The sequence below is a fragment of the Protomyctophum bolini genome, assembly GCF_963924005.1.
Source record: "Protomyctophum bolini genome assembly, chromosome: 16".
In the NCBI taxonomy this organism is placed as follows: domain Eukaryota; kingdom Metazoa; phylum Chordata; class Actinopteri; order Myctophiformes; family Myctophidae; genus Protomyctophum; species Protomyctophum bolini.
Genome location: NC_137877.1, coordinates 9,097,008 through 9,123,103, shown reverse-complemented (window position 1 = coordinate 9,123,103; position 26,096 = coordinate 9,097,008). Strand labels below are relative to the sequence as shown.

The 26,096-nt window shown below is 42.6% G+C and overlaps 1 protein-coding gene across 1 annotated transcript in view; it reads left to right on the top strand.

The window, feature by feature from the left end:
* nalcn (sodium leak channel, non-selective) overlaps nucleotides 1-26,096 on the top strand; it is a 106,294-nt gene that overhangs the window by 8,687 nt on the left and 71,511 nt on the right. Inside the window, exons 2-9 of the mRNA XM_080785497.1 lie at nucleotides 330-512; nucleotides 2,509-2,592; nucleotides 3,033-3,172; nucleotides 3,678-3,806; nucleotides 6,100-6,254; nucleotides 11,722-11,864; nucleotides 12,139-12,243; nucleotides 21,732-21,818. Coding sequence (XP_080641623.1) covers nucleotides 330-512; nucleotides 2,509-2,592; nucleotides 3,033-3,172; nucleotides 3,678-3,806; nucleotides 6,100-6,254; nucleotides 11,722-11,864; nucleotides 12,139-12,243; nucleotides 21,732-21,818 — 1,026 coding nt within the window. The remainder of the gene's footprint in view (nucleotides 1-329; nucleotides 513-2,508; nucleotides 2,593-3,032; nucleotides 3,173-3,677; nucleotides 3,807-6,099; nucleotides 6,255-11,721; nucleotides 11,865-12,138; nucleotides 12,244-21,731; nucleotides 21,819-26,096) is intronic.

Below are 26,096 nucleotides of genomic sequence, written 5' to 3'. Positions count from 1 at the left end.
AATTTAACACGAGAACGCCTTCCGAAACAGGAACGTTTTCAGGCCTGCTTTAAAAGAGTCAATAGTCTCTCTGCACTCTCAAGTCCATGGGGAGGCTGTTCCACAGGCGTGGTGCTGCCGAGCAAAAGGCCCGGCCCCCCATGGTGCGCAGTTTGGTGTCAGGAACCTGGAGTAGGAGTTTGTTTGCAGATCTGAGGGTGCGGGTGGAGGTTGTTTTTGGAGGGTTACCGTTTATTTGTAACTGAGGATTTAACTTTTCAAAGCAATTCAGTAATTTTTGTTTCCCCCCCCCCCCCAATATCTTCAACCCCTCCCCCATATTCTTTCAGTGGGTGCACACTCTGCTGCGGGCCTGTGCCATCATCAGTGTCATTTCCGTGTGTATGAACACCCCCATGACGTTCGAACATTACCCCCCACTGCAATACCTGACCTTCACGCTGGACACCATGCTCATGTTCCTCTACACAGCCGAGATGATCGCCAAGATGCACATCAGAGGAATCGTCAAGGTTGTTCTCACTACTACTACTACTACTAGGCATGTAACGATATATCGATATATCGATATTAATTCCGACGATATGAATCGATTCATTGAAATAAAATAAAAAAAAATTGGTGCAACCACTCCTACAACCAGCAATGTCCGTGTGTGTTCACATGTCCTATGTGTTCACCTATGTGTTGGTTAATGAGCACGCAAATGAGTACCAGTAGGGGCGCTGTTGTGCGTTGTTGTGCCAGAAACAGAGAGAGAGTAAAAGTAATGCTACAGTACTTCTTTTGCAATGTAGTTAAATAAGAAATCTCAGGGGGGAAGATAAATTGTATAAAATTTAAAAAATGGCAATTTTTCTTTAAAATATTTATATTTCTTAATATCGTGAAAAATCGTATCATGAACCTCATATCGTGATACGAATCGTATCGTGAGTTGAGTGAATCGTTACATGCCTAACTACTACTGCTAACGTGTATGGAAATGGTTCAAAGTTGATGCATTGAGGAGTTTGTATGACAGATGGTGCCCACTTTTGCCGTTTGTGGCTTTTGGAGATGCGCTCTATAGTCATGCCAAAGTGTGAACTAAGCATGCAGTTATAGCACCACCACAGTATTTCCCATAGGAACTATAGGAAGGTGGTTATGTTCAAGGGAATTGGTCCAGCGGTGCCAGAGATTAGCTGTTCACAGTCACACAGACAAACAAACAAACAAACAAAACATAATCTCCGGCCTTCGGCTGCCCAACCTGGCGAAGATGATAAATAGGACTTAAGTGGTCACTGCCCTTATCTTCTTCTTGTATGGAGCTGCAGGTCGGGATCAATCGACGCAGATGTAATTAGACAGCAGAGCTTTCTTCAAGAAATACAGAGAATAAAAAGGCATCTGGCACAGGAAAGTCCCTTAATTATTGCCATGGAAAGAGCGGACAGTTTAATTGGCAAATCAAGGATAATACTCACACAGACAGACAGCGAGGCATATGGCAGGCACAAAAATCTGTGTGTTTCCAGGAACGAGAGAAAACACTGGAGTAATTTCGGCATTTCCTGCTGTTGCCTTGAACCTTAATCAGTCCCGTGTAATGTGAAAAGGAGGATCTGTAATAATTTCCCCTTTTATGTGGGAATGCGCAATGGAATTCAACACGTGTCGACATGTGTAATTGGGGTGATTAGTCAATATTGCTTGAAGAAGCCTCCAAGTGCCAGCAGCATGGACCTTGAGCACTGATGTCAAACACTGAGTGTATCCAAGAGATTCAATTCACCCCTCACGGATCCATGTATTAGCTAACGCTATAGTACTTACTTTATGATGTGTTTTATGTTTGTTTATTTTATTTTAAAGGATCACCTAGTCTTCCTACTCCTGAACATACAGACATGAAAGAAAGTATAAGACAGTCACACACTGGTCTTTGGTTCAGCGCAGTTGTGCTCTGTAAATAAAGTGGATTGGATTCGATATACAGTATATACCGTGTTCCCTTAGCCATTGAGCCGGTGGTCGCTCAACCCCTTCAGAGCTGTTAACACACCTCCTTAAGTGGTAATTATGATTACCTTTGTTGGCCCCACGGCATTTTAATTTGTTCTCGCTTCTATGGTTTCATAATTATTTGTCTTGTTTACCATTATGCAGATGTGGGCTGTTTAGGGTTGGTGTTAGTGTTTTAAACTATCCCTTCGTCAGTCTTTTATTGGTGTGTCACCACCTCGAAACAAATTCAGTGAAGAGGCTCTCTGTGCTCACACCCCTAACGGTTGGCCAAATTACAGTGTCTTCGCTTGACAGAACACACGGTGCTTTTTTAATAATTCCTTTAATAATTCTGTCTAAGTGGTTACATAGCATTTTACCTATGTACTGTATCCGCTCATTTGCGTGGTCATTATTTCCTTTTGTTGATACAGGGTAATGAATCTCTCTCTCTCTCTCTCTCTCTCTCTCTCTCTCTCTCTCTCCTCTCTCTCTGTGCCTTTCCCTTCCACTTAGGGGGATAACTCCTATATGAAGGACCGCTGGTGTATGTTTGATGGAATCATGGTGTTCTTCATCTGGGTATCCCTGGTGCTGCAGGTATCAATGTTGATTTTGTCTACTAATACTATGACAAACAATGTTCGTCCATTGCCCTTTTTCACTCACAAAAACTACATCGAAACTAAATGAAAACCAGCCTATGATGACTAAAACTAAGACTAAATATATTCACAATTTCGTCAACAAATAAAAACTAAAATGTTAGCAAGTGACTAGTGGTCGTGGACAAGAGATCCAGTATAAGTCATTTTTCACTTGGTTGTATCTACAAGCTCACAGCGCGTCGCAGCGGCTATTTTCAGCAAGTGTAAAATCAGTCATTACGACACTATTCAAGAGACACTGACAAACTAAAATAAAAATGTGCTGTCGTACAGTATCTATCCCTATAGTGCTGCTGCTGCTGCGTTTGCACGGGCTTGCTGCGAGGCATTTCTGCTGCCTTATTAATCATCCCATTTCTCTCTTTGTCTTAGGTGTTTGAGATAGCGGAGCTGGTGGATCAGATGTCTCCGTGGGGGATGCTGAGGATCCCCAGAGCGCTCATTATGATCCGCGCCTTCAGGATCTACTTCCGCTTCGAGCTCCCCCGCTCACGCATCACCAACATCCTCAAGTATATAACGCAATTATTGTGCTTGGCCATCGCACTCCTTAACCCATTCTGAACGGGAACCCCCTTTTTGGTGTTTTAAAAGCCTCATGTTATACTTTTTGCTATTGAAAAATAGCAGATCTACAAGCTCATAGTGCCGTGCTACGAGCTTGTAGATCTGCTATTTTTGAAAAATCGTGAAAATGTGGCAGAAATCTTTTAATATATACTCTTTTTAGGGGCCCTGACGTGAAATAGTTTGAAAACCACTGACATAGAAACATATAGTTTTTTCAAAAAACTCAGGCATTTGTTGAATCGTCCTCAGGTCAAAATGGGTTAAATACAGTGACCATAGCACATTAATAGTTGTACATGTACAGATGTAATACCATCATAATGCCATTACAGCTGACATTGAGACATCCTTTCTTCCCTGCCATCTCTCTCTCTCTCTCTCTCTCTCTCTTGCGCTGTCTCTCTTGCTGTCTCTCTCTCTCTCTGTCCCTTTTCACACTTCCTCCAGGCGATCGGGGGAGCAGATCTGGAGCGTGTCGATATTCCTGCTCTTCTTTCTTCTCCTCTATGGGATTCTGGGTGTTCAAATGTTTGGAACATTCAACCACCACTGTGTTACTAATGACACAGAGTTTGGGTAAAATACTTTTTTTTTTTTAGAGTTTGTAATATTTTGTGATGCAAAAGTTATGAAACATGCACTGCACTGCACAAAACACGGTAGAATTTATCCACACATTTGTGTTTACCTTGCATTACCTTACCTTTGCAGCATACAGTAGGGTCACTGTATGTGCTGTTATAGGAGTCGCACACCAGTGTTGTGCAGTATACTGACGATAGTCGATTTACAAGCTTACTATGCGTCGCACTGCGATGTAGATTTACTATCTCCGGTAGAAGTATAATGGGGCTGTAGCTGCTCGGATGGGTGTATGTTTGCGTGAATTGGTGATGTATAATTTGCCAAACGATTTGGATAATGTCACCTCATGAATGCAGACCATATTTAGCTCTATTTGTTCCTAGCTATATAGTCACTCTATAGTTCATATTTTCTCATGATTATCATCTAAATGAAAATCGCCCCCCCCCCCGCCCCTACCGCCCCATTATCTGAGAATATTTCGCGAGAACAACGGTGCTTGTGAACGGCGTGCATGTACGCGTGCACCGTTGCATCCGCGTAAAGGAGGTTATTATGCAGATGATGGGAGTGATGATGATAGCGGGAGCCCTCGGGGAGACAAAAGAAGGGGTGGTGGTGATGATGGGTGGGACGGGGCGTTAGGAGGAGGAGGGGGATAGACTTGGTACAGCCATCACCGCTCGAGCCGCGAGCTGCCACGAGCGTGCGTGTTAATCATAATAATCAACATCTCCTGCATTTTCCTTGCTATGTGTTGATGCTCATTCCCGCTGTACGCTGTGTTCCCCCCCCCCATAGCCCCCATCTGTCTCTGCTCCCATTGACGAGCGCCTCAGGGACACGGCATACATTGACCTTTTGCGGGAAGAAAGATAGCAGAGGAGACATTTTCACATTTCACAGACGTCTGCAAACATTCTCCCAAAGGTGGCGTGGCTGTGATTTGTTTGCTGCGCCTTCTCCTTTTCCGTAAAACCCACCCCACCCAGCACCCACTATGCTTTTAGTGAGGCATTTTAGAAAGATGTCACAGTATAAACGTGGTATGTCTAATCTCTATCAGCCATTCGCCCTTGGTTCAAAGTCACAGTTCTGCCGCCTCTCACACACACCCAGCGAATTTGATTGAGATTGAGAGTGAAATGGCAGGGGAGTGTGAGACTGTTGCGGGTATTTCCATGAGATGAGAAGGATATTATGAATAAAGTGGTGTCTCCGCACATTTTCCACATGTCAAGATGATTCCAATTGACCTTGCTGACAAAAGACGCACCTGTAGATTCATAGGAATTATACAAGTAGTCCATCCATGGGTGATGCCATTTTCTTCAGCTCCACATTGTGTTTGATCACAGCCTCTTGAATCTTTGTTCCCATGGAGAAAAAAAACGAAAAAAAAAAAACACAGCTTTATAGAGGTGGCATTTGCTAACATGGTAAATCTTGACTCTCTCCTGAGTCCTGACTGCAACTCACTGTCATGTGACAATGAATTTATATCAGATTCTCTAAACAAATAATGTACTCCGGGTTGTCTGGGTTCACTTTTTGGCTACTAGGCTAATCTGTTTGCTTTTGCTTTTGACTTGGACAAGTGTCCGTTTCATGGTATTGGTGGACCGTCGGCCACCTCTCATCTGGGGCTTCATTTATCACCACTTTGTTATGAACCAAGTTGATTTCTGTGATAAGGCACAGTGACATTAGCCATTAACCAGCCCAGTATAATTAGCTGTATCAGGATTCACCACTATGCCTGTGATTGCCCTTTGTGATACTGCAATAAATTATCCCTTCTCCTGTATAGCCCTTAATAAACAATTTGGATGAATGTCTGGCCGGCCAATTTGAAGGCATTAATTTTCATTAGACAAATCAAGCCGCTCTTGGAATAACACCTGTGGCTAAAAGACACAGGGATAGGGAAAAGAGGTGTGTGTGTGTGTGTGTGTGCAAGGAAGAGAGTGTTTGTGAATATTGCATGTGGGCACATTGCAAGTTATTAGATCAAATTTTAATGTTTGTAATTCCCATCAGTCTCTGTCTCAACTGTTGGCTAATCCTCAACAAACAAAATTGAAATGATCAATTCAAATACAGTACATAGGCATGACTTACATATGACCTTGACGAACAAAAGCCATATTTTGACTTATACTGTATATCTTACTACTTTCACCTGTATTGTTATGTATTTCTTAACATCTCATTTACCTATTTGTATTGCACCATCGGTCGAAAAGTCCTATAGTGACGTGTGTGTGTTTTCCACTATGGTTAGCAATGTGACATGGAACAGCCTGGCCATCCCAGACACCCACTGTTCCAATGATAAGGAGGGCTACCAGTGTCCTGCAGGCTTCAAATGCGTCGACCTCATGGAGGATATGGGCCTCAGCAGGCAGGAGCTGGGCTACAGCGGCTTCAACGAGCTGGGTAGGACACACGCGCACACGCACATATTCACACACACCTACTGTATTTGCTAGACAGTGTACAGTATGTATGTAATGCACGTGATAATGTTCTCAGAATCTCAGCATTTATTTGGTAAAACACGAGATGAAATCGTTACAAAGCAAAAAGTACACGCGCGTTGTCTGTTTCAACCAAGCCTCCGTAGTCAATGTGAGCCCCCTTCACAAAGAATCCAAGGTGTTATATACAAGGAATGATCTCCCTCCAGGTCCCTCCTCTCACCGGACATTCCTGACTTTTGACCAATGAGATCTGGGTCAGTAGCTGCTTCCGGTTACAGAGAGAGGCGGGCCCTCTAGTCAAAGAACATGTCTTGATATGTAGACCTTTGACAGCGTTCTGACTTTGAAATATAACTATAAATATAGACTATATTAAGAAATGAATTAAATTGTTTACCGGTACACAAATTAAAATACCCTGTGTTATAGTACATTTTAAATCAGTACAAAATGCACTCTCTAGTAATAGTTTCATAGCGTTTCTCATTATTCTATAATGACAGAAGATTGTTAAAAGTCATTCTTTAAGTTAAATGTGAAACAGCTACTCAGTGAAAAAGTCCCTAGCCAAATCGTCACTGGAAGATTCTAGATTCTCAACAGGGGAGCAAGCTTCAAACGGTTAGCACAATAGGCCTTTTGGGTCCAGGTGCAAATAAGGAGTCTTTCAGTCTACAGCAGGTCTCTAACAGAAGGAACATTTTCGCATGAGTCAACAGATTTTGTCAGAGAGAACTTCTTGTTTAGTTTCAAGTTCAACATTACATACTCAAGTACCGGTAGTTATGAAATATGCTATATGATTCACCATATACCACACCTGCACCAGTGGCAAAGTGGCCTCTCTATAATATTACCTTGGCTTGTATTGTGCAGCTCTGTACTTCATCAAGAAGAATGTGGTGGATGTAAAGCTTGCATCTGTATGTTTGTTTGTTTGTTTTTTGCATGTGTGCGTGCGTGCGTGCGTACGTACGTACACTACGTATGCGTGTTTACACCAGCTTTAGCGTGAAGCTGTGCCACTTAGCAGCATGCTCCATTCCTGTCGGCTGAATGGGGCCTAAATCCTGTGTCGGTACACAGCAGTGACAGCACAGTGGCTCTAATCTTTAAATTGCTGTGAAGGAGAGTGAGAGAGCTTAGTGGAGCAGCACAGCACACATCTTGATACAGACTTGGACGTATACCGGTGTGGGGACTGATTATTATAATGGTACATATCATTGCTTTTGTAGACCTGACACCGGGCCAGATTCTACAAATGTCTTCTAAATCATGAAAAACCTGTGTTTCTATGTCAGTGGTTCCCTAGGTTTTTCATGTCGAGGACATGAAAAACTATGAGCCGATCCCCATCTGATTCCAGGGAATCCAGGGACTCCCCCAGAAGCAAAGATTAGAGTTAAAAACGTACACTGTGATAGAATATTATAATCAAATATTATTTTTTTCGCCACATTTTCACGATTTAAGAAAAATAGCAGATCTACAAGCTCGTAGGGCGGCACTCTGTGCAGCGCTATGAGCTTGTAGATCTGCTATTTTCCAATAGCTAAAGTATAACATAATGCTTAAAACACCAAAAGGGGTTCCTGTCCAGAATGGGTTAATAGATATATTACAGTATATCAGTGTTATGGTTGAAATATCCTTTGCTGACGTTGAGTTGGAGTTTGTCGAGCATAGACGATAGGCATACAGTATTTATGTTATTTCACAAATGGTGTTTATATGAAGGATGTTCAGACGTAGACATTTTTGTCTAGTAGCATGTTGTGAACAACGAGTGACCTTTGGTCTTCTAAAATAACCTAAGCTTTTTTTTGCGAGTGCAAACTGTTTAACACATCCACACAGAGCATTAAAGCGTATAAGCAATAATGTGTCAGAATTTTAATGACTTTGTTTTTTATTTCTTTTTTGGTATTCAGACAGCCAGCAAAGAGTAAAACACTCCCAAAAAGAATGTAGTCTCTGTGACACATCTAGGGCCCACAATCTGCAAGCAAAGATGTTCCTAGAAGCTTTGTCATTGGTCGAAAAAAACCCCGGTCGAAATGACTAACCAATCAGGAAGTAGACAGGCAAATCGACCAATGACAAAGCTTCTAGGAAAATATTTGAATGCAGATTGTGGCCCCTAGATGTGTCACAGAGACTACATTCTTTTGGGGAACGTTTTACCCATTGCTGGCTGTCTGAATACCAAAAAATATATAAATAAAAAGGTCATTAAGATGTTGACATATTATTGCCTATAGCAGCTTTAATACAACACTGCGATAAAGCGACGCAACATTTAGTCAGAACTAGGTTAATTGAGTTTTCACCCCAAAATCGACCTGCTAAGTATGCATGCATGAGTCATAAATGCTTTTATTGTGATTTAATGTATTGTTAATTCGGTAATTGCCGTATCGTGCATTTTACCTTCAGGCACTGGAACCATAATAAATGACAACCACGAACACCAGTTAAAAATTTCAACAAAAATATAATTCTATTAGTGGGAAAACTAGGTTGTTCGTGTCTGTTTCAAGTATTGTTATTATGAGTCTTTTTCCTCCTCAGGCATGTTTCATATGAGTGGGTTCATACGATCTCTCTATGACCCCATTTCCAAGCATACAAAGAATGTATTGGTTGCAGACAAGCTAGTGATACTTAAAACTCTTTTAGATGATCAGACTCCTCAAATACACATGCTCTACTTTGAGGAACCAAAATTGACCAACTGTTGTTCCCTCTTTTGGGAACTCAAAAAGGAAGAACTTTATGGCAGGCACTTGGCACTGCCTTTCTCACAATCCTGCACTCCTCCCAACTTGCAGGCTGATCGCAATGAAAGAAACTTTATTTTTTTAATTTAGTTTTAAATGAAGGAAAAGGCAGAATGTAAAACTACCCCTGTGGACCCTGTAGCCAACACCTCCAAATGTCCTGTATTTGTGTTATTCAAATGCTCCAATGTCCTAGATTGATTGAATACTTCAGGTCCTGGGTATTCAATTCATAAGCATGACATGAAAAATCATCACCAAACATGTGTCTAGCACTAGCCACCTTTTAATTATTTTAATAGCTCGATGGTGCACTTTTTTTCATCATTAGCTCATTACAAATTATTAATCATTTACAAATGAAAAGTGAAGCTCAAGGTGTTTTGTGTGCTTGGAAGGCCAGATCTGAAGGCAGGCACGTTCTTTGGTGCAAGGCTTACAGCAGGAGTGCCATCAGGCGCTCAGAAGTGCGGGGACAATTTATTATTACCGGTAATATTTTCAGGACGTTCGCTGTTTGTTTTCGTGTACCGGTAGATCCAAAGAGTGTAACCAATGGATGAGTCCTCCTGCTCCTCAGAATGTAATTAACTAACTATAAGCACTATAAGCTTCTATCTAATTTCCTGACTTTCTATTTAATAAAGGACATTCAAACTCATAGGCCCACTCGTGAAAGTTCTAAGAACTAGCCTACATGAAAACATTGGATTGCATAAACATCACTTAGTAATAAGGAAGTCAGAATAAATAATGAACATATTATAGATAATAAATGATATAGTAATAGTATACACATAGAGTTCGTCACGTACAGATATTGCCCCAAATAGAGGTGACATTAGATTTAAGTCATGGATAGAGAAAGGTGTCACAACTTATATGTCATTTATACAAATAAGTGAAGTCGATAGTTTCAGATCAACACAAGTCAAACATGGTTTCGAACAGGCTGACTTTTACAGATATCTCCAGGTGCGGCACTGTATCAATCAAGAATGTAAACTCAAAAGAGTTTTCTGCAGTTGAATCAGAGTTCTTTTCCATATTGAAGTCAGCTCTCACAGTGGAGCCAAGTAAATCCATCTCTGAGTTATATGGCGCCATTTCAGACGCTAAAAATGAAAGCACGTTGTACATCAAAGAGAGATGGGAGAGGGATGCAGGAATTGAACTCTCGGAGGTAGTGTGGGAAGGGATCTGGGAGTTCCAGTCTACCTCAACTCGTTCTATGGACTGGAGAGAGCACTGTTGGAAAAATATTATTAGATATTTTAAGACCCCGTATCAGGACAAATACAAAGGGGATGATGGGCCGTGCTGGAGGCAGTGTGGGGCAAAGAAAGCCAACCACTTCCACATTTTCTGGGGGTGCCCCAAGTTGGGGGTGTTTTGGAACAATATTCACAAATCACTGTGCTCAGTATTTAATACTCCAATACCTTTTAACTTCACAACCTTGTACCTGGGCCACATTGAATGTTTCTTAACCAGTCGAGATACACAAAGCTACTGCAGGTGCTCTTGGCAGCCAGCCAAAAAGTCAATAACAAGAAGATGGCTATCCCCAATCACACCCACAATGGACGATTGGCATGGAATAGTCCTGGATATTTTCAAAATGGAAAAATTAACATACATGTTAAGAACTAGATTAGACAATTTCTACCAAATTTGGAACAACTGGATAGTGCACATTGCCCCTCTGAGAGCGGACTTCGTGTGATCTCACTGGTCCATTGCCTGCTTTACGATTGCAGAAAATGTTTAAGACACCTTTCCTTCTCTCATGGTCGAAGACCAAAGCTGTATTGTTTTTGTCCCCCTCAGCAATAATGTAAGTTCTTCACGGGTTCAAAATGATGGAGCCGAACCCTAATGGACCCCTGAAATTGGTTTGAGATCAGACTGGGTATGCGTGCTCTCTCTAGGCTTAATAATTTTTGTCCCATGAATTTGCAACCCATTTTTTTTCACCCAGTGTCAATTATCTAATGTAATCCTGGGCACTACACGTCCTCTACCAACCTGGGGGGGGGGGGGGGCAGCGGACTGACCTCATGCTCCCCAGTCAATTCAATTCAAAGGGCTTTATTGGCATGAGAAAACATACGTTTACATTGCCAAAGCAGAAAGAACAATACAACAATACAGCAATACAATCAAAACAAAAATTATGTACTTTGAAGGTCAGAATCTTCAATAGATCAACTTCTGTGTACCCAGTCACATAACAGCAGCCCTTGATCATTCCTAGCAGCCCGAGCCCCTGCTGTTTTCACACTTACTGCAGCCAGCATATACAAAGAACGATGATTGTTGACACCTTGAGAGAGAGAGAGAGAGCAACTGCAGAATGGTCGTGCAGCCAATTCAACAACGATTGCGCAACAAAATGGGAATGGTGCGACCAGTTCCCGGGTCGGGAAAAATAATAATAACTAGACCAGTCATCTCCCAATAGTGCGGGGAGCATATAGACCCTTCTGACCCCCCCTAACCCCCCCCCCCCCCCCCCCGGCACCTTTGGCCTTACAGGCACTATTTTTGCTAAGTGATTGATTGCTAAGACTGTTTTTTGAATGTGGATCTCTCTCTCGCTCTGTCTTTGTCTCTCTCTCTCTCTCTCTCACGACTCAGGTACCAGTATTTTCACAGTGTACGAGGCTGCATCCCAGGAGGGCTGGGTGTTCCTCATGTACAGAGCCATCGACAGCTTCCCTCGCTGGCGCTCCTACTTCTACTTCATCACCCTCATCTTCTTCCTCGCCTGGCTCGTCAAGGTTAGAAACAATGGAAAACCTCGCTCCACCCCGTCCCCACCCCGCCCCCTCCCACCCCGACCCGACCAGCTCTCTCTAATGTCCTCTCTCACCTGGCATTGCTCAAATTGGGGGAAATGGACTCTCAATAATCTAATCACCACTGTCCCTAATCCCCTCTGGTCTTAGGCTAGACATGACGACTAATCTCCACTGGTTCATTTTCACTCCCAATTATTAGTTTCTCTGTCCATCTCCATCCCTGAACCTGTCTCTCTCTCTGTCTCTCTGCCAGAATGTGTTCATTGCTGTGATCATTGAGACGTTTGCTGAGATCAGAGTGCAGTTCCAGCAGATGTGGGGGTCAAGGAGCAGCACCACCTCTACAGCTACAACACAGGTAAGGCCACCACATGATAATGTGCTCACACAGACACACGCTCACAGCATTGACAAGACTAGTACACTGCCTGTTGATACTGTAACCCCATGACAAACTCTTGTCTGTCCCTTGACCCTTAACCCTGGTCTTGAGGAGGTCACACTGATGGCTCCATGTTGTGGCGTTAGACCTCAGCCGGATTTAGAAAAGGCCAGCTGCATCACGTTATTCCCCAACACAACTGACATGAAAGGAGAAATACGTCAATTGTAGAAACGGGATTAAGATCAGCATAACCTCTAGAGGCCGCAACTTACTTCCTTATGCCTGACACCCTTTCCCGGGTATAGGCCGTCAACTAGGGGCCGCAAGCTGGGCTTTTATAGTCTTTCACAGTACACCAAGCACTATGGGCCCTATCTTGCGTCAGAGTCCCATCCATCCATCCATCCAACAACGGCTCCACCAGAAAGCTCCAGACTTCCCTTTCCAGAGTAACATTAGTGACTTCCTCCTGGGGGATCCCGAGACGTTCCAAGGCTAGTGAGTCGATGTGTTTCCTCCAACTGTGCCTTGGTCTGCCCCGGGGTCTCCTCCCAGTGGGTAGTGCCTCGAGGACCTCCCTATAGGGAGATGCCTGAGAGGCATCCTAACCAGATGCCCGAACCACCTAAGCTGGCTCCTTTCCAGGCGAAGAAGCAGCGACTCTACTATCTCTCGTGTGACTGAACTTCTCGCCCCATATCTTTAAGGGAGATGCCAGCCAGGAAAACTAATTTCGGCCGCTTGTATTCGCAACCTTATTCTTTTGGTCATGACCAACACTTCATGGCCATAGGTGAGAGTAGGAACGAAGATCAGAGTCCCTAAATCCGTAATTTGGGGATTTAGCAATGTGTAAGCTAGGCTATCTTGGTCTTTGGACACCAGCCTAAATCCCTAAAACACCTCCACTACCCGTTACATTATGCATAGGTGTGGTTTGGGCGTTACAATAATGAAACTAATCGCCGTGCCACATGCCATTGCCTTTAAGAGAAGACTGCTCAAACAATGTCCCCAGTGCAATCTTGGCTCTCACCCTCTTTACCCATGGTAGAGCGACGTGTCGCTGCCTTGGAATACAATTTTATTTCATACAGAAGGTTGTTTTGTGTGCACAATGAATGGATGAAACTGAACAGACCGAATGCAATTGCGCACAACACACAGAACAAATATCGTCTACTTTGAATAGTCTATTATCTTATATAAACACAAGGAATTGACAATCTCACTTTTGCTGACAATCACAGAGATTCGTGGATAATTGGGAGAGAATGAGACCTGTAATAAGTCTTATTTATAAAACGAATAAAATATTCCAGAGCATTTTGCAACCCATTTTTTCACCCAGTGTCAATTATCTAATGCATTGGTTCTCAACCTTTTTTCACCAAGTACGATACGATACGATAGAACTTTATTGTCAGCTTTCACTGACATTTATTTTGCGTCCATGACGTGACCGTCTCAACCTTAAAATATTTGGCTCTCCGAGTACTATACATTATGACATTAAAATACGCCAAACAAATACAGTAGCGTACACCTAAACTATCCCATCCTATTCACACAGGAGGGAGATTTGAAGGGCACTAAACTGACTCTGAGACGTCCACCACTGCAGTTTTTACGTGTAGCTGCTGCTGGACAAAATATTCTCTTTAAACTTTTATAGTTCAATTTTAAGCCACTGCGTTGCCACTGTTTTAGTTTGTTGTGATCCGTGAACGCATCGTCGGCAGTGCTCGGGCACAAAGCCAACAACAAAACCCCCCATGTTTTTTGTGAGGGTATACCTACCCTAGGGGACACGAGGAGAACATGCAAACTCCACACAGAAAGGCCCTTTTGCCAACCACGCCTCGGGTATGGGCACTGATGAGGAGGGAGCATTACAGAGCAGGTTGATGGAATCATGCGGCCAATATACAGTACCGCAGGGTTCGCTTCCCAGCGACAGGGGTGCAGGGCAGGCGTGCCGCCAACTTGGCAGAGTGCTTCAACGAACACTTTTAAGGAAACCGGCATGTCCTTGTTAGTACTGATCCCTGCTGGGACCCGTTATGAAAGTAAATTAAATAACATTTGATATACTGTATAATGTAAGTAGGTTATTTCAATCGCTGATCGCTCATGTGCATGTGCATGCGTGAGCATTTACAGTGCACGTGCACATGTAAAAATCCACAGTACACCAGTGCCTGCTGTGAATGCATGCACCCATGTCAGCGAGTGAAATGGCACAGTGATTTGACGCAACAACCTGTCAGGGACAGACTGGCAATGCAGAGTGAAGCCTCTGGTCTACTGAAATGGTTGCTACAGTGTCTTGGAGAAGAGCGGGCATTTGGAGAGAATTGCTATTAAGGATTAATGGCGAGCAATGTCATACTGATTATTGTATTTGTACACAAAATTGATTTTAAAACGTGCATTTCTAATCGATGGCTTACATGATCAGTTCTGTCCAGTGACTAATGGCATATTAGGCTGTTTTGCTCAGCCACATGCGTGCATGTACTGTTCAGTGTTTAGCACAGCTGAAATGTTGACTTGGATCTTATTATATCGTCTCTCTCGGGTGGTAACCTCATATTATGTCCAAAACTGTTACTCTTCAGGATTCAAATTGCAGCATTGCAAGCTTGTTGATCTGCTACTTTTTATGCTTTTGTGTGACACTGTACTGTAGTATATGATGATATGATGAAGTATAGGGCATTAGTTTATGAAAAAACACAAAGTTCTGCTTGACAGCAACTATATCTTTTGACCAAACTCGAATCAGATGTTACCGTTAGGAGTGCCGGTGAAGTTTGCCCCAAAAGGAATATCATGGCACTGTATAATACACCAGGACTTTCCTGTAACAGTATATGCGGTATGCCCTCCTATAAAGACTACTCTCTATACACACCTACTGTACTCTACATGAAAAATACCGTGAGATAACTTCTGTTGTGATTAGCTGCAATACAAATACAATTACTTTGACTTGACTCCACAAAATAATTCATAACATTTTACCATTTGCTATTACCGTATAGTCATTTCCTCGGTATAATGATCTTTCAAATAAACATTGGGATTAGGCATGGCAACAATCCATCTCACAGACAGAGTAGGAGAGAACACGTCTCTCCGTATGCCGGGAGGCATGACAGAGCACATAGTCAAAGCACCCCCAAATAACAATCACTCTGCCAAAACAATCAATACAGACTGATGAGTCTTTGAAAACAACACCCCTGCAGATGGAAACAAAGGAAAGAGCGGGGTGAGTCATATAAATTCAATAGCGTCACCTTCCGGGCCTAAGACGAGGAGGACGACTATTAAATGTGAATAAATATCGCCTAGGACGCTATCGGACGACCCCTTAGTTTAGTTGTGGGGGGCATGGATGGAGTTGATCAGGACAAGTATACCCGTCCTCAGGATCAAATGTGTTAAGAAGGTGACATATTGTTTAATTGTCTTTTAAATCAAACATCCCAAGAGATTACCTGAAAGTAATGCTCTTACTACATCTAAATATAATTCAGGGAATGTCTGTCTGTGTGTTTGTCTGTACGAATCAATGTCGCTCCTCCTCACTGCACCAATCGCTCTGAATTTCCGCACAGGCATTGACAATTACATTATGGAGGTCTTGACAAGGCCCTTTTTCACTTCATCAAATTGTACACTGTTATTAGCATCGAATGCCTGTTGCGTTACACCAGTATCAGTTTCCTATCACATTTTATTAATAACTTCCGTGCCTCTGTTTACAAATGGACTATAGAGCAGTATTTGGGACACGGGTGTGTGCAACGACATGTCCGCTGACGGGTAGCGCGCTAACTGCGTCATGATTATAATGCACGCTCTTGAGAACACGAGTGTGTGCAACAACGGGTCGCGCGCAGAACGTGTGTGTGTCGCGTGCTAATTACTAATGCACGATCTATTCAGAAAGTTCAGAACGAGGAGAGGCAAGCCTCTCTCTCTCTCTCTCTCTCTCAGCTGTGTGATATGTATGTGACTTTGTTATATAATCCGACGACACATTATGTGTGAGATGTATAGTTGGCCCTTGGGTGTTTTAATATTTTTTAATATGGCCCCCTTTGAAAAAAGTTTAGACACCCCAGACAGTCCCACTGGAAAATTGCCCACAATTTCACACATTTCCCATACAGGACTCAATCCTAGAGAATATACTGGGTTTTTAGTGATTGGTCACTTCAGACTCTTGTCTTTTCACACTTTATACCACGCCCATTCAACTTTGCAGAGTTTCAGAGTGTCAGACTATTTTTGAACCACAGCTATTTTTCCAGTGATTGGACAAGCACTTGCTTTGCCCCATTTGCAATCTCGTAGAATACAACTCAAGACTGCATAGGCTGATTGAGAATTGAGACTTACTGTAGGTTTCAAGGGGAGAAATGATGAGGAAGCACTTTGAATAAATGAGTGTTTTAAAAGGAGAACTAGGATGTTAGCACTATACGGCAGTGAATCGTAATGGGCTGGCTTGTTATTCTGCTAAATGCCAGGAAGACACCTTTTTACATTTGACATTTACATTTTCTACATGCATTTGTCTCGTCGCATCTTCTAGAATTTAGCTCAGCAATGGTTCGACTTTGAAGGTGAAGTCTCTTTACGACACTGAAGGAAGTAGTGTTCTGTGAGAATAAGATTGAATTGCTCTTATTTTACCACAAATTTTCAACATTGGACTATGTAATTAATATACATTAGCGTTGTTGTGTGGAAATGATTAAAAAAAAGTCCCCCCCTTCTGTTTAGCCCGCATAGAGTTATAAATAATAGAGACGGCACCGGAATTCCCCTCCCATCCACTTGCATTAAGTTGCTATTCGCATGAGGCGTTTCCTCCCCTTCTTCCGGGTGGGAAAAGTGGTTGGCTCCGCCCATTTGGGGCCTATCTACGTCACTGAATTACATTCAATTCAACGGAGCTTTCATGAACGCGCCGGGCCGAAAGCATGAACGAGCACCGCGAGTCGTGCGTGCGTGCGTCACATACGCAGCCATAGTGACGTACAGTAGATGGCCTGATGTAGGCTGTCCGGCCCCCATGTCCATTTCTCGTTCTAGACCTCCAGTTCTAGGCTATTATTTCCACACAACAACTCTAAGTTACATGATGACATAGTTCAATGTTGAAAACGAGTGGTATTCCCCTTTAAATAGCCTGCTGCTATTCTCTGCCATTTTAATGGTTAGTTATCTAATAGAGTTGGCCTGACATGAGCTGTTTTCACTGGCCTCTCTTTTAAAAGTAGGCCTAATAGAAGGAAATGAAAGGGGGGGGAAAATCTCTTTGATGTTGCTGTCATAAAGCTTTCAAAGAATGTACCATTATACGTTTAATGTCTCATTTTACAGCATTGTGTTTCTCTCCCCATACTTTTCGCTTTATAATTCACAATAAGTGTAAGACTTGTAACTCGATTGCCGGGTAATCGTCAGACATCTGCTCCAGCCCATATCTACAGTATTATGATTTTTATTACCTATTTTGTTTGATTGCCATAAAAGGACTATTTTGCCCATTTTGAACCCAAAACCTGTTTTTATGAAGCTGAGGAGATGTAATGTAATAAACATGATGTGCCCTTGTTGCTGAGTGCTAAACAGAGAGCGATTTGGTCTCATAGTCTTTGGTAAGGGTTAAGGTTTAAGGTGTGTACCAAATATAGGTTCTGATGCAGCCTGACATTGAGTCCCGGGCAGTGTTGGGTGTAACGGCGTTATAAATAATGCCGGGAATTACTTTTTTGGGTAACGGAGTAACCTAACAAGTTAGTTTTGCAATTTACTTGTTAGTTACTTGGTTACGTTTCCAAAAAAGTAATCCCATTACTACTGTCCTTTTTTGTTTTGTTGGCAAGATTAACCCATTTTGGCCGGGAACCCCTTTTGGTGTTTTAAACATTATGTTATAATTTAGCTATTGAAAAATAGCAGATCTACAAGCTCATAGCGCGCCATCGAGTGGCGTGCTACGAGCTTGTTAGTCTTCTATTTTTGAAAAATCGTGAATGATAGATGATTCTACAACAGGTCGTTAAGAGGAAGCAATCTGATTGGTTGAAACGTTTTCTAGCCGTTGATCAAACCAGCACTGTTCACCACCTAATCAAAACAAAGAATTCAGCCGCTCAGTGATGCTTGCGGAAGTCGACTTCGTCTCGTTCCCCTACCGCATCACTGTCGTGGAAATAATCACGTTAAACCAACACCTTCTCGTGTAATATTGCTTAAATAAAGCCCTGACTCCTTCGTCCATACGCAGCGCGTCCTGGAGGGGTGTGTGTGCCTGTGCGCATGTGCAGCAAAGCAACGTGCTGCAGCCACTCGCCAGCTGACTCATTCATGATTCAGGCAAAACGGCCACGAACGTGAGACCAGATAGAATATTGAATAACTTCCCCATGATCAAGAAGATCTTTCTTCGACTCAATAACCCAACACCATCCAGTGGAACCCGTGGAGAGGCTTTTCAGCCTCAGGAGTCTTGTTCTCTCCCCCAAGAGGAACAGACTATCCGACACACGCTTTGAAAAACGTGTTCTCCTCCATTACATTCACCACTTTGGATAAATTGCATTAAACTAGTAACTCTTGTTACAATGCTACGCGTTGTGTTGGTTAGTGTGTAAGCCTGTAGGCAACTTTGAGCACACTTTAATAGTTTGTAGTTGTGTGTTTTGAAAACTATATGCACCTCCTTATGTACAGTATGCTGTTGTTTCCTAGCTGTGCATTTTTGCGAACGCAGTGAGCACTTACTATGAGACCTAGCAGATCATGTCTGTCTGTGTGTCTGTCTGTCTGTCTGTCTGTGTGTCTGTCCCGCTATACGTCCAAATATGGAGTGTGTTGCATCAGCAATCACTCAGCTCCATATATGGGCACAAAAGGGGCCAAGTCCACATATGGAGTGTGTTGCATCAGCAATCACTCAGCTCCATGTACGTAAGGGCACAAAAGGGGCCAGGTCCACATATACAGTAACAGCGGGACAGACACACAGACAGACATGATCTGCAGGGTCTCAGCTGCGTTCGCTTCCCGCATTTGCGCGTCTTACTGGTATTTATAGGCACGTTGAGAAGTCACTTTGATTTATTTTGATTTTGCTGTTAAATTGAAATAGGCTGACGTGTTTTATTTGTTGTAGCCTATATGGCCTGATCTTGAGGGGTGCGCAAAGTCATGCTTGTGGTTGGCATGGATTCAAGTTCTCAGTCGCCACGACTGATTTCAGGCATTTGGATTCCATATACAGCTCTCAATGCGTCACATCAGAAATGAAGACCGAACATTATATATTGCCGTTTTGATCAAAACCATGGAGAGCACCGAAGATTTAGAGCAATGTTATTCGGGCCGTAAACAAGGGAGTGAACGCCGTCCGTGCGCATTCACAAAACCGGTCTAGGATCGCTGAAGAAGGAAAGGCCAAATAATAAAAATAATAATTTCAGCGATCTCGTTTGATATCATTAACACGGCTTGATTAGGAAAGACTACACATCTTTTCACGTCATTAGCATGATTAGTGTTAAGATTAGAGCATTTGAAGTAGTTACTTCAAATGCTTGCAGAAGCATTTGAAGTAACTACTTGCAGAAGCATCTTCGATAATTGTCTCGCATATTTCATAAAAGCAAAGGTTAAAGCCTCAATCTGTGATTTGTTTTTCACCTGGTTGGCCGTATGTGGATCAGCAGGAACAATATTACTTAAACATCATAGTTTTAATAATATTACATTATTTCATATATATTGTACTATACAGGCAAAAGCAATCCAAAGGATCACACAGTCATACTCCTACTTTTCCCCCTTAAAATATCACTTTCCCTCTACAAATAGTGGTAACTGAGTTACTGCAACTTCTTCCAGTGGTGAAATTCTCCTTTAAGATCAGTTTTTAGTCCTTTTATATAACCAGCACTCTCAGCTTTATGTTTCCTTCTTTTCAAATCCATAGTTTTTTGATGATGTTTTTCCATCTACTACTGTATAGCCTAGAAGTTCATAGTTAAACCATTCACCAAATATACTGTTCACTAATTTGTCCATAGATTCCTAATGCTGTATGATCAATTTCCCCCACCCTCGGTGTGTCTTGTAACTACAGTCCTTCGTCGCCTGCAGAAACAATCGTATTTTCCAATAATGAAGTCCTAGCTGGTCCTATGGGATACAGGCTGATGCCACAAGCATGAAGACAACATTATGACCTTGAATACAATTAGCATTTTCTGTTGCGATAAAATAAATGTATAATCACATCGTCATGCCCCACTCTTTATCTTGGAGGGGTAAAAAAGTAATTAGCTGCTGGCAACACTTAACTGTCAGTCACGAAGGCGGAAACAATATACTGTACTTCGTTTCCCTGGTTGCTTGTGGAGGATTAAGGCTGATCCTGGAAGACAAACGAAGCCCATACCACTGTCCTCTGCTCTGCTCTATTGTTTCTGGATAGACTTACAGACTTGGCAAAGATTCGTTTAGCAGATTAGCTTTAAAAACTAACTGTAGAGATAGTTAGAGACACATGGGCTCCGAGTATAGGCCGGTACCGGTTAGTGATTTGAAATTCCCCAATGCTACATTTAAAATATATTTGTGTTATATTTATTTTCAATAAACACCCTAAACCTCTATCTATAGCCTCACGTAGTGATACTAATATCACTGCGTGGATATTAGTCTCGTCCCTCTCGTGACAATCCTGCAATGTCCGGCCCTATAGTTGCATACTGGGCCCTGGTTGGTTAAGGCCTGGTTCCAGACTAATCTGGTTGGCTCGTCACCATTTCGGCCGTGAAGTCCTCCCACAATTGAGAGGGGCCAGATCTTAATCCGCCTGGGGCGATATGCATCGCAAAGGCAGATGAAGGCTGGCTATATACGCGAGGTTACCCTCTACCCCCATCTTCTCAACCAGATGTCTTTTTGTGTCCTGTATTTTGTCTTTTATAATGCTGGCATTTTGGCAAGGTCTTGCTCGTAATACTTATCATCGTAAAATATATGTAGGCTATAATAAAAAGAGACAAGTTGCAGCAATCGTACATCAAAAGTAAACCAATTTCTGCCCCTACTGGTAGTCATAGTCATACTGGTGCTCATGAACCAACACATACATAGGTGAACACGGACATTGCTGTTCCTTGGAGTGGTTGCACCACTCAAAGTCACTGTGCTTGGTCAAGCAATTCACTGATGTAGTGCTGGTGAATGTGTGCGTACTTGAGTTGAGTGTCTGGCTTTGAGTGACTGGCGTGTGATTGCCTTGGCTTTATTTCTTTAGCCACAGATGTGTCATGAAGATGCAGCCGGAGGGTGTGTTTGCGCTTGAGTTAAGTCTGTTGCTGTTTGTTTGTGTGCTGCCCCTCATGCTGTGCTGTGTGTCTGTGTCACAGATGTTCCATGAAGACGCTGCTGGAGGATGGCAGCTTGTAGCAGTGGACGTCAACAAGCCACATGGCCGTGCACCCGCATGCCTCCAGGTATGTACAGTACACCAGAAATAATGTGCTGTGGCTGTACGGCATTGCATACTGTGTACACTTATACACGCACCAGATAATGTCCAAACATGTGATGTGGAAAGTGAACGTTATGGGTGCGTTTTTGTAAATCCACTGTGGAAACACAGCGCTGTCATCAGACCATGGCAGAGCACAGCATTAGACCAAAAACAGAAACCTTATTGCCATGATAAAAAATTATGTTTCAACCATTTGAGACAATTTTCTAGACGGCAACGTGGGAGAATATAAATAGCAATGTTACTTTCAAATAACATGTAGTAATATATTTGATAAGATTGTGTTGATAGTTTTGTATCTCAGAATGACTTGCCGTAAATGGACATTTATGACGATGCACACTTGGTGTGCGTTCAGTTCAATCAGCTATGATTCTCCGACAGACGCGGTCTCTTCCCAGAATCTGGTGTGCATTCTGAACATTTATTCTGAGCACTTCCACAGTGCAGTTTGCTTATTTAACGACAAGGATGTACACGGAGAGCACACTGATTCCCTCACTGTGATTTAGATGTTATGACTGTATAAATTAATTAGCAATATTCCACAAGAATGACATAGGCCTATTGTGTCTGGTTGTCAAATAATTAATAACTACCACTTTGATCAAAGAGAGGCTTTTCTGGATTAATAGAAATAAAAAAGTCAGCCGGTGGCGCTACAACAGCCAACTTTACGTTTTGGCTTAAAACTCTTGAACAGTAGGTCGTAAAATCTAAATGTCCCTTTCCCTGGATTCCCTGGCTCACATCTCCCCATATACAGTAGGCTACTTCAAAACACACTTTTTGCTCCTCCTCCTACAGAGTTTGTCAAAATCTCACAAAAATCGGCACAGATGATCTCCGGACCTATCCGATTAAAACACCATGGACAGAATTTTGAATGATTTGATTTTTACAACAAAAAAAACACAAATCGTGAGCCATATATGTCCAATACAACCCAAATTTGAATCACATGTCGTGGGTGATGGCATCAACACAGAGCCAAAAGCAATTCTGTTTTCATCCTAGGGGCCATCATGAATGCAAAAGATTTAACCTTTACCCCTCCCAATTACTTACAAATGATCACAGGGGTGACTTGACATTGTAATTGACTAGCTAAATTAGTGGGAGGGGCCTATATTAGCGATTGCAGCAATTATTTGGGATTTTGACAGCTGCAACCCCTTTTTTCTTAACGGAACGTCATTCCGGCGCTGAATCTTTTACCGGCCTACTTTCACCCCTGCTTGAACCCCTAACAAAGAAACGATGCAAAAAGAAGAAAGGATGTTGAAACACATGAGAGAGACGGAGGATAACCAGAGGGATAAACACAGCTAACCTTCCTGTCAGGGCTGACTGCCCTGTGCTAACCTTACTGCTATAGCATCTCCTATCATTTGACTACTGCCAGAATAGCTTGTATTACCATCGTCTCTCTCCACCAGTGATGGTGCACTTATTGGGTTAATGGAGGGAGATGAGAAAGGGCTTCGGGGGGGGGGGGGGGGGGGGGAAGGGAGACACTTGCAGGGCGAACTGGCCCGCCTGCGAGACCATGGATGGGGTCAACGCGTATCGGGAACGACTCGCATCACCCTCACTCCCAGGCACCCAGCCCTGCATGGCAAACAGCCTCCCGGCAAGTGTGACCATAGAGAGGATGAAAACTGTGACAGAAGAAAAACAAATGCATTTAAAGAAATTAAAGCAAGAAAGAAACTTTATCCAAAGAGTATGAGCATGACATCATATGCAAGATAAGAAAATACAACTCATTGTTTTTATATTTTCTCCCACAACTCCCTTCCCAATCCTCCCCATCCACCCCCCATCTTTCCCCACGAGGCCAGACATACAAACAACATATATACAATAGGTATAAAACAATAGATTGAGTACATAACTAAGATACAGAAAAGTGGTAGAAGTAATTGTAGCATGCATTACATTGTTGCTGCTGAATGTTTAGTAGTGTTTACTATGTAGTTTAGTTCTTCTGTAGTTAGCCTTAGACAAGTTTTGCTGAATTTAAATACTTATGGCCAGTAGAATAATGAATAGATATGGAATAAGCTCCCTTCTTCCATAGATTCAGCATACCTTGCCACATGCAGGAGCCAATGACACTTGTTGCCGCGGCAGATGCCAATTAGTTGAACAGAACAGAGATGATGCGTGGGTGGTGGAGACAGTGGAATATAATTACATGGCTAATAAACTCCTCTGTAGTTGTAAGAAGTCATCGCAAGATGCAGTTGAATCCATATCTAGGAGCACCAGTGTTTTTGAAAATGAGTATTGAAAATCATATGTTGATACTGCACAAGCCATTGTGTGTACATGCTGTGCCTATATACACTAGTACAACGTCATGTCGAGTGTGGCTCCATAATGATGATTTCATCTTTCATTTTTTTCATACACATACATTCATTAAGTTGATGCTATTGATGAAAAGACTTTTCATATCTCATCCATCTTGTATTCATTTCTTCCCACCTTGGCAGACCTTAATGACCCCCTCTTAAAAAGGCTCAAAGCGCTGTAATTGATTATGTGACACGGTCTGGAGGCAGAAACACAATCAGTCGATTATATGAGGGATATCTTCATTTCACATAAACAATTCCGCTGCCAGAGTCACTATTCCTATAGCCTTGCAGAAGCACACCGGAAACTCACTTTGCACAGTCCCAAAGCCTATCATCTCTCAATGGACACTTGGACAGTCACATTGGTTTCTGTCCTAACCAGGAGTTCAAACAATTTAGGACATTTATGTCTCAACATTTATGTCTCATGTCTCAATAGAAGAGCAGGGAGACCACCTCCATCCACTGCAGCTGTGATGGTTATGTTGTATGATACTCTAACATAGTGGATAAAATAAAATCTTATTCTCTAAAAATACAAGTATAATAAAAGCCCAAAATGGGGACCCGAGCTTGACAGTGGTTAACTCCCAATGCCTCGTAGAGCACAAGTTCAAACGTACAGTACAACCCTCTTTAAATTGAGGCCAGCCTATTACACGTTACTCCAAGCAAATCGGTGTCTACCGCTTGCCTGAGCCCATGTGAATGCAGCTTTAACCAAAGACTATCACTTACTGTACACTAGCATTCATTTTTTACTTTGTCGTAAAACGGTGTTGCAGAAAAATACAGAAAATAGCTCACAACGCATTGCGACACACTGTGAGCTTGTAAATCAGCTTTTTTCACTGCTAATCATTTTTTTCTTCTTCCAATAATCAATTCAATTGATTAGTTGGATTAACTGTTGCATCCCTACAAGATAGTAAGCTACTATGCTTGCCAAGTAGGCAGTTAGAGAGACAGACAGACAAGCAGGCAGTGGATATCCAGCATGTGGGGCTGGGGCCATCTGCCTGTGCGCTGGGAAGTGAAGTGTGAAGGTTCTGTTCTGCACTGCCAGACACCGGAGTAATTGGCCATCAGATGATTAAAAGGTTTCAGGGCGAGCAGGTGGGCACTACCTACAACAGACAGACAATCCTGTGTTTCACCCCAACCTGTCTTTTTAGCTGCACCACGGTCTTTCCCGCTGTAGCCTTCCTGTTTTGTGTCGGTCGGTCGGTCTGTCTACCAATCTGCATTAGTGCATGTGTCAAGTCGCTGTGTGTCTGCCTGGCTTTCTGTCTGGCTTTCTGCCTGTGGGTTTGTCTGTGTCCAGCAAACTGCAACACGTGGAGAGATAACACATACTAGATGAACCACCTGCTGCTCTTGAAGACAGAGGGAAATGCAGTCTCCCATCCGGAGGTGCTAGGATAGCTAAAATAGCCTTCATAACAGGCAGGGTCCCCACTCTACTCTCCTAATCAGCCCAATTGCTTTTCATTACTATGGTCCAGAATCTCACACCATGGGCTACAGTGGCACGTTTGAACATTCACCCTTTTGACAGATAAGAAATTAAAGACATTTACCCCACTACAAATAATTCATGTATATTGGTGGTATACCATTGGTACATGATATGTACCAAGTACCAATGGCGTTGTTAATCTATATTTGTTTCCTTCGTGTGCTCTGAATGTTCACACTGCACAGCCAAGTGTCATAAAGTACCTTTGTCGTTGCTACTGTAGTTTTCCCACTAGTGTTACTCTCCAGACAACAATATAGACCAATGGAGGTTAATGAGGCTTCCTGTTTCATCCCCTAAAGGCCTGGTCGACTAATTAGCCCCTGGTGTTCACCATACCATAATTACTTTA